This window comes from Ranitomeya variabilis, chromosome 7 (assembly GCF_051348905.1).
Source record: "Ranitomeya variabilis isolate aRanVar5 chromosome 7, aRanVar5.hap1, whole genome shotgun sequence".
NCBI classification, from domain to species: domain Eukaryota; kingdom Metazoa; phylum Chordata; class Amphibia; order Anura; family Dendrobatidae; genus Ranitomeya; species Ranitomeya variabilis.
In genome coordinates, this window is record NC_135238.1 from 7,039,268 (window position 1) to 7,049,300 (window position 10,033).

A 10,033-nucleotide genomic window follows, 5' to 3' on the forward strand; every position below is an offset into this window, starting at 1 on the left:
GAGATATCATATTGTGTGTGGGGGAATGTACTGTGAGGACATCATACTGTGTGGGGGAATGTACTGTGGGGACATCATACTGTGTGTGTGGGGGAATGTACTGTGAGGAAATCATACTGTGTGGGGGAATGTACTGTGGGGACATCATACTGTGTGTGGGGGGGAATGTACTGTGAGGACATCATACTGTGTGGGGGAATGTACTGTGGGGACATCATACTGTGTGGGGGAATATACTGTGGGGACATCATACTGTGTGTGGGGGAATGTAGTGTGGGGATATCATACTGTGTGTGGGGGGAATGTACTGTGAGGGCACCCCCCATAGTCACACTCCTGTCTTCTACCACCATCATGCTGTGTGTGTGGGAATGTACTATGGGGACATCATACTGTGTGTGTGGGAATGTAGTGTGAGGATATCATACCGTGTGTGGGGAAATGTCCTGCGGAGACATCATACTGTGTGTGGGGAATGTACTGTGGGGACATCATACTGTGTGTGTGGGAATGTAGTGTGAGGATATCATACCGTGTGTGGGGAAATGTCCTGCGGAGACATCATACTGTGTGTGGGGAATGTACTGTGGGGACATCATACTGTGTGTGGGGAATGTACTGTGGGGACATCATACTGTGTGTGGGGGAATGTACTGTGGAGACATCATACTGTGTGTGGGGGAATGTACTGTGGAGACATCATACTGTGTGTGGGGGAATGTACTGTGGGGACATCATACTGTGTGTGGGGGAATGTACTGTGGAGACATCATACTGTGTGTGGGGGAATGTACTGTGGAGACATCATACTGTGTGTGGGGGAATGTACTGTGGAGACATCATACTGTGTGTGGGGGAATGTACTGTGGAGACATCATACTGTGTGCAGCGCCATCTTGGTGGAGGATTTTTTTTTTCTCTAGCAAGATGACGCTGCTGGTGCCTGTGCAATAGAAGCTGTTGGATCACCTGAATAAACACATATAGCTGCTACTGCGCAGGCGCCATTTTCAAATGGATTTTTTTTATGATTAGGATAACCTCAAGCACATATTCATTATGTAAACTATGGGGCGGGTCAGTGAGGGATCTGTCAACAGTCTGCATTATGAATAGTTAATCAGCACCACATGAAGCCCTGCCCACTGCCCCACCCACAGGTCCACACATCACCAGGTATCATTGGAATCAGTATAACGGCGCCAACCTGACACTGCAGTCACTGAGCACAATCCTGATCACAGGTATCAGTGTAATCAGTATAATGGCACCAACCTGACACTGTCTGTAGTCACTAAGCACAATCCTGATCACAGGTATCAGTGTAATCAGTATAACGGCACCGACCTGACACTGTCTGTAGTCACTGAGCACAATCCTGATCACAGGTATCAGTGTAATCAGTATAACGGCACCGACCTGACACTGTCTGTAGTCACTGAGCACAATCCTGATCACAGGTATCAGTGTAATCAGTATAACGGCACCAACCTGACACTGTCTGTAGTCACTGAGCACAATCCTGATCACAGGTATCAGTGTAATCAATATAACGGCGCCAACCTGACACTGTGACACTGTCTGTAGTCTCTGAGCACAATCCTGGTCACAGGTATCAGTGTAATCAGTATAACGGCGCCAACCTGACACTGTCTGTAGTCATTGAGCACAATCCTGGTCACAGGTATCAGTGTAATCAGTATAACGGCACCAACCTGACACTGTCTGTAGTCACTGAGCACAACCTGATCACAGGTATCAGTGTAATCAGTATAACGGCACCAACCTGACACTGCCTGTAGTCACTGAGCACAATCCTGATCACAGGTATCAGTGTAATCAGTATAACGGCACCAACCTGACACTGCCTGTAGTCACTGAGCACAATCCTGATCACAGGTATCAGTGTAATCAGTATAAGGCGCTGACCTGACACTGCCTGTAGTCACTGAGCACAATCCTGATCACAGATATCAGTGTAATCAGTATAAGGCGCTGACATGACACTGCCTGTAGTCATTGAGCACAATGCTGATAACAGGCAACAGTGTAATCAGTATGACGGCACCGACATGACTGCCTGTAGTCACTGAGCACAATCCTGATCACAGGTATCAGTGTAATCAGCATAATGGCACCGACCTGACACTGTCTGTAGTCACTGAGCACAATCCTGATCACAGGAATCAGTGTAATCAGTATAACAGCTGTTATGATCCTAGTGGCTGAGGATCACAAAACGGACTAGCTAAGTTTATGAACATAGACACGAGCTCTAGGGAGGTGGTAACTGGACTGACCGCAAACCTGATCCTAACCAACACACTAAAGGTAGCCGGTGAACGTGCCTAAAATCCTGGACGTCTCGACGCAGCCTGAGAAACTATCTACTCCTGGAGGGAAAGTAAGACCTCACTTGCCTCAAGAGAAATCACCCCAAAGATATAGGAAGCCCCCAACAAATAATAACGGTGAGGTAAGGGGAAAACACAAACGTAGAAATGAAAACAGATACAGCAAATGAGGCCCGCTAATACTAGATAGCAGAAGACAGATAGGGAACTGTGCGGTCAGTAAAAAACCCTATGCAAAATATCCACGCTGAGAATACAAGAACCCCCACACCAACTAACGGTGTGAGGGGAGAAACTCAGCCCCCTAGAGCTACCAGCAAGCAAGGAAATCACATATTAGCAAGCTGGACAAGAAACAAAAATAAACCAAGAAACATATGACCACTGATGGTCAAAAAATGAACCAAGCAAAACTTAGCTTCTCTTGAAGAGACTGATAACGAAGGACCGCAGGAGAGCTCAAAATAGCACTGAAGACATTGACAGCAGGCAACAACTGAGAGTCCAGGTGAACTAAATAGGAAACCAGCTAACAGATAACAAGACAGCTGATCAAGCCTCAGACCTGCAGAATGACACAAAGAGCCACCAGAGGGAGCCCAAAGACAGCACTCACACAGTACCAGTTGTGACCACAAGAGGGAGCCCAAAAACAGAGTTCACAACAAACAGCCCTCACCTGACACTGTCTGCAGTCTCTGAGCACAATCCTGATCACAGTTATTAGTGTAATCAGTATAAGGCGACGAACTGACAATGTCTGCAGTCACTGAGCACAATCCTGATCACGGGTATCAGTGTAACCAGTATAACAGCTCCAACCTGACACTGTCTGTAGTCACTGAGCACAATCCTGATCACAGGTATCAGTGTAATCAGTATAACGGCGCCGACCTGACACTGTCTTTAGTCACTGAACACAATCCTGATCACAGGTATCCATGTAATCAGTATAACGGCCCCAACCTGACACTGTCTGTAGTCACTGAGCACAATCCTGATCACAGGTATCAGTGTAATGAGTGTAACGGCACCGACCTGACACTGTCTGTAGTCACTGAGCACAACCTGATCACGGGTATCAGTGTAATCAGTATAACGGCACCAACCTGACACTGCCTGTAGTCACTGGGCACAATCCTGATCACAGGTATCAGTGTAATCAGTATAACGGCACCGGCCTGACACTGTCTGTAGTCACTGAGCACAATCCTGATCACAGGTATCAGTGTAATCAGTATAACGGCACCGGCCTGACACTGTCTGTAGTCACCGAGCACAATCCTGATCACAGGTATCAGTGTAATCAGTATAACGGCACCGGCCTGACACTGTCTGTAGTCACTGAGCACAATCCTGATCACAGATATCAGTGTAATCAGTATAACGGCGCCGACCTGACACTGTCTGTAGTCACTGAGCACAATCCTGATCACAGGTATCAGTGTAATCAGTATAACGGCGCCGTCCTGACACTGTCTGTAGTCACTGAGCACAATCCTGATCACAGGTATCAGTGTAATCAGTATAACGGCACCGACCTGACACTGTCTGTAGTCACTGAGCACAATCCTGATCACAGATATCAGTGTAATCAGTATAACGGCACCGACCTGACACTGTCTGTAGTCACTGAGCACAATCCTGATCACAGATATCAGTGTAATCAGTATAACGGCGCCGTCCTGACACTGTCTGTAGTCACTGAGCACAATCCTGATCACAGGTATCAGTGTAATCAGTATAACGGCACCGACCTGACACTGTCTGTAGTCACTGAGCACAATCCTGATCACAGGTATCAGTGTGATCAGTATAACAGCACCGACCTGACACTGTAGTCACTGAGCACAATCCTGATCACAGATATCAGTGTAATCAGTATAACAGCACCGACCTGACACTGTAGTCACTGAGCACAATCCTGATCACAGATATCAGTGTAATCAGTATAACAGCACCGACCTGACACTGTAGTCACTGAGCACAATCCTGATCACAGGTATCAGTGTAATCAGTATAACGGCGCCGACCTGACACTGTCTGTAGTCACTGAGCACAATCCTGATCACAGGTATCAGTGTAATCAGTATAACGGCGCCGACCTGACACTGTCTGTAGTCACTGAGCACAATCCTGATCACAGGTATCAGTGTAATCAGTATAACGGCGCCGACCTGACACTGTCTGTAGTCACTGAGCACAATCCTGATCACAGGTATCAGTGTAATCAGTATAACAGCACCGACCTGACACTGTCTGTAGTCACTGAGCACAATCCTGATCACAGGTATCAGTGTAATCAGTATAACGGCACCGGCCTGACACTGTCTGTAGTCACTGAGCACAATCCTGATCACAGGTATCAGTGTAATCAGTATAACGGCACCGACCTGACACTGTCTGTAGTCACTGAGCACAATCTTGATCACAGGTATCAGTGTAATCAGTATAACGGCGCTGACCTGACACTGTCTGTAGTCACTGAGCACAATCCTGGTCACAGGTATCAGTGTAATCAGTATAACGGCACCGACCTGACACTGTCTGTAGTCACTGAGCACAGTCCTGATCACAGGTATCAGTGTAATCAGTATAACGGCACCGACCTGACACTGTCTGTAGTCACTGAGCACAATCCCGATCACAGGGGCAATCTACAAACCTCTTAATTTTATAGAAGAAAGAATCAATTCTAAAGAAAAAAATGTCTCTACCAATTTTCCCTAAATTCTAACAATTAGGAATTTTTTCGCGTTTTGAATTTTGCTGATTTCTCACAATAACTTTCGCCATTCCCCTTGTTGTCTCCACTGCTAACGTCAGCCTATTTAGAGAATCTTCCATTTATGGCGACTCTTACCTGTTTTTTAACCAGTTCCTTACCTATGTGCATGTACGGTCCATAGTTTCTGAATTTTCAGACTGGTGTCTGGTTCAGATTATATTATGATCAATGTCCAGAATATCCTGATATCAAACAGGCATGACGGTCAGGCACCGTTTCCATCTCTCGAATCCTTGGTGGCTTTCAGTTATTACACTTTCCAGGCCTCTAAATTGCACATTTTGCTTGTTATTCAGTGATATAGACCAAACCTGGGGAAAATAAATGAGGAGTAACTGATGGGGCAGCTGTAATGGCGACTCAAAGAAGCGACTCAAAGACCTCATGACAATAAGAAGCAGTCAGTGATTGACTCTCTATGCAGTCAGTGACTGACTCTCTATGCAGTCAGTGACTGACTCTCTATATAAATACAATGGTTTTCCTATTCTTATTTTCAGAAAGTGAAAGTGGGGATTTTTTCGAGGGCAGTGGAGAGTGAATATGAATGGCTGAAAGCAAAGCTGGAATCTCAATCCTTTGTAAAGAGCGTCCGGCCTTATTACATCTCCAACAGTGGGATGCCCGAGTTCTCGAGTAACGAGTCGAGGTGTGACTTTGGGATCCTGTATCATACCAAGAACAGAGGACGAGTCAATCTCACGGACGTCACAGACTCTCTGTATGACGAGGAGCTAGAAGAGCTGTCCTCAACGCTAGGTAAGAGATAGTGATGGAACCTTGGGAGAGGACGGACTGATACAGGAATGAAGCCATAGAGGCACCTCCGAGGTATCGGGCACAAGTATTTATTAATTATTTATTAGGAATCGGATAAGTCACCATTCAATGGGAGAAGTCCCTTCTCACTGCTCTGACACTGAAAGTGAATGGTGAGGCCACATTGTACGTCTAGTCATTGATCGATGGTCGCCATCTACCTGAATGAGTGCAATGGCATCACCAGTGTTCCCAATCTGTTGGAAAACTACAACTCCCAGCATGCATTGTTTACAGATCATAATACCTGTTATATCTCAGGTGAGCATTGGCTTCAATGATGCCCAATCCACATTATTAGTCATGGATGGCTATCAGTGAGGAACTCGTCCTCCACCTCTAGAGACTTGCTGTTATCCTCATGTATGAGCAAAGCTCCATCACCGGGGGTACCCAGGCAAGTGCTGGAACCCACGGACACTGGGGCCCACTTTGCCCAGGTTTCCATTTGTGACATCTGCTGTGCAAGTACCGGTGATGTGTGCACAGCTCAAGAGCTAAGCCCTCTTCATAGGGCACAGGTGGCGTCTGTGGTATACAGCTGGCATCGGAGCTAACTTCAATCACAGCAGTAGAGTCACAAATAATAGGTGGAAAGGGGGAAGGTGTCCATTATGAGGCCCATTGATCTCTGCTCTAAGACTTGATTGCGAGGGCTGGAGGCATTTTGGTGACAGCTAGGGGCCTTGTGAAGGCCACCATGTCACCTATGACGCCCAACCAGAAGAGATCGTACATTCGCAATACATCAGGTGAAAGATGAATTTGAATTTGCCCGTTTGCGTAGATTTTACCGGGAAATTTGATTTGCGCAATTTGAGGTCAACAGCAACATGACTTCACCGTGTGCACCATGACCTTTGTGTGATCATGCGTTGAACCTTCCTGGGTGCCGTGACAGCTGGAAGTCCGGCACAATGTGAGACGCCGGAAGATTCCAACGTGAGTGGAGGGAATAAGAAAATGTGACAAGGACCGGACGGGTGGTGGTGGGCAGCAGAGGGGCCACAGAAGTATGAACATTTTTTTTATTTTTTAACCTTTTTATGGCCCATTATGGTTCAGAAAAATGGCAGCAAGGGGTCCTCATTTTGTTGAATTCACGAGACAGCAAATTTCGAGAAATTCTTTGGCGAAAGTAAAATTCAATTCCACTTAAAAGTAAATTCTCATCTCTAAGAGCAATATTACTCTACAGCTGATCTAGGGAACCCTGGTTTATCTACCCTGGGGGGGGGGCTGAACAAAAATTACATTAAAAAAATGAATAATATTTGCAAAAAAAAAAAATATATATATAGAACAGGTCTTATCGCCACCTACGATGTAAAATCTAAAAAATAAAAAGATCCACATACGTGGTACAGCTTTATGCGGATCTGTTGGAACCACTAAGGCATCATCACATTCTCCCAGGAAAATGGCAAAAATTCTTTTTTTTTTTTTTTTCTTACCAAAAAATGGAAAAAATAAAAATCAGAAAGACATCAAATTGTTAATGATAAGGTACCGTAAAAAATAAAAAAACTGACATTGACACTGCGCTCATCTGAAAAATACATAAAATGACGGCTCTTGGAAGGTGAGGGAGAAAAATTGAAAATGAAGAGGGGGCCACTAGGACTCTATCACATCGAGGGTCCACATCAACCTGGAGCCAACCCTAAGTAGCATAAGTGGCTCCTCCGATCTTCTAAGTAAGTAAAGTAATAAATGGAGGGCGAGAAAAGTGGAGCAGACGAGGCAAGCTCTGGGGAAACTAGACGATGTACAGAGTAGAGGAAGCGCCATGATAGGACCTCAGTCTTCTCCAGGCCGGGCTCTAATCCCATCCAAATCCTTTTCTCCTCTTATTATTATCTGTAATCACAATCTTGTAATTCTGTTCTAACGAGAGAATCTTATGTTCCCGAAATACAGAGAAGAAGAACGTGATTGTGGTGATCGATGACCTGACGGACAGCAGCGAGGAGCGGAAGAAGGAGATCCTGAAGGATCAGCCCAAGCTCGGGTCACTGGCCGCCGACGTGTTCCTGTTCTCCGAAGAGGAGAAGAAGAGAAATAAGGAAAGTATCTACTAGGACGGATCCGGTGAAACAGGCGGCTCCGACCAACAATGGCAGTAATCAGGGGGAACGCCGCTCCCTCTCCATTGCAAGCCTCCTCACAGGGCGGCCACTGTGTAATAATCTACAACGAGGCTCTGGCTCCACAATATTCTTCAGCCTTGATGAATTGGTCCCAGAAACGTTTCATTTACAAAATAATAAATCTCAATATTACAAAGCCTCCCTGTACACAGGACCCGTGTGTAACGCTCTGAGGTCCCTAGGACTGTATCCAACCATTGCAAGCTTAACGCTAGAACAGCTCCAGCATTGTCCAAGAGATCTCCACATATACGGCAACCATGTGACCACACATGTGACCACAGATTTCTTAAAGGGAAGAAATCATCTGAAAATGACTGACTGCTTCAATCAAGATTTTGAGTAAAATGCATTATTTACAAAATATTTTTTTCATGAAATTACATTCTGTGTTAAAAATCTAAACTAGGAATCTTTCTATTTTCACAGCAGACACTGAGGATTTTTAGACTAATTTCATGTTGTTTCAGGAAATACATTACGTACATTAGCAGCAAACACCAGACTCGGCCTCTATCTTTTGTAGTGAAGTGAGTGGTCATTGTAAAGGGAGGTGGAGGAGGTGAGCTGTGACATGGTGGATGGTGGATCCTATAATATCAGCTGTATATAGAGGAGTTATCAGTCATTGTAAAGGGAGGTGGAGGAGGTGAGCTGTGACATGGTGGATGGTGGATCCTATAATATCAGCTGTATATAGAGGAGTTATCAGTCATTGTAAAGGGAGGTGGAGGAGGTGAGCTTTGACATGGTGGGTGGTGGATCCTATAATATCAGCTGTATATAGAGGTGTTATCAGTCATTGTACAGGAGGAGGAGGTGAGCTGTGACATGGTGGATGGTGGATCCTATAATATCAGCTGTATATAGAGGAGTTATCAGTCATTGTAAAGGGAGGTGGAGGAGGTGAGCTGTGACATGGTGGATGGTGGATCCTATAATATCAGCTGTATATAGAGGAGTTATCAGTCATTGTAAAGGGAGGTGGAGGAGGTGAGCTGTGACATGGTGGATGGTGGATCCTATAATATCAGCTGTATATAGAGGAGTTATCAGTCATTGTAAAGGGAGGTGGAGGAGGTGAGCTGTGACATGGTGGATGGTGGATCCTATAATATCAGCTGTATATAGAGGAGTTATCAGTCATTGTAAAGGGAGGTGGAGGAGGTGAGCTTTGACATGGTGGGTGGTGGATCCTATAATATCAGCTGTATATAGAGGTGTTATCAGTCATTGTACAGGAGGAGGAGGTGAGCTGTGACATGGTGGATGGTGGATCCTATAATATCAGCTGTATATAGAGGTGTTATCAGTCATTGTATAGGAGGAGGAGGAGGTGAGCTGTGACATCATCTATTGTGAATGGTGGATTCTGTGTTATCTACTGTATATAGAGGTGTTATCAGTCATTGTACAGGAGGAGGAGGAGGAGGTGAGCTGTGACATCACCTATTGTGAATGGTGAATCCTGTGCTATCTACTGTATATAGAGGTGTTATCAGTCATTGTACAGGAGGAGGAGGAGGTGAGCTGTGACATCCCCTATTGTGAATGGTGGATCCTGTGTTATCTGCTGTATATAGAGGTGTTATCAGTCATTGTACAGGAGGAGGAGGTGAGCTGTGACATCACCTATTGTGAATGGTGAATCCTGTGCTATCTACTGTATATAGAGGTGTTATCAGTCATTGTACAGGAGGAGGAGGTGAGCTGTGACATGGTGGATGGTGGATCCTATAATATCAGCTCTATATAGAGGTGTTATCAGTCATTGTACAGGAGGAGGAGGAGGTGAGCTGTGATATCATCTATTGTGAATGGTGGATTCTGTGTTATCTACTGTATATAGAGGTGTTATCAGTCATTGTACAGGAGGAGGAGGTGAGCTGTGACATGGTGGATGGTGGATCCTATAATATCAG

General features: G+C 45.4%; 1 protein-coding gene across 2 annotated transcripts in view; it reads left to right on the top strand.

Moving 5' to 3' along the window:
• Positions 1 to 9,475, top strand: part of LOC143785102 (uncharacterized) — a 34,384-nt gene extending 24,909 nt beyond the window's left edge. Inside the window, exons 11-12 of one of the 2 annotated variants that reach the window (XM_077273773.1) lie at positions 5,643 to 5,901; positions 7,882 to 9,474. In XM_077273773.1, the coding sequence (XP_077129888.1) occupies positions 5,643 to 5,901; positions 7,882 to 8,042 (420 nt within the window). In that variant the 3' untranslated portion in view covers positions 8,043 to 9,474. Of the gene's footprint in view, positions 1 to 5,642; positions 5,902 to 7,881 lie in introns of both variants that reach the window. The other variant, XM_077273774.1, reaches the window with a different exon arrangement.
• The last annotated feature ends 558 nt before the right edge of the window (positions 9,476 to 10,033 follow it).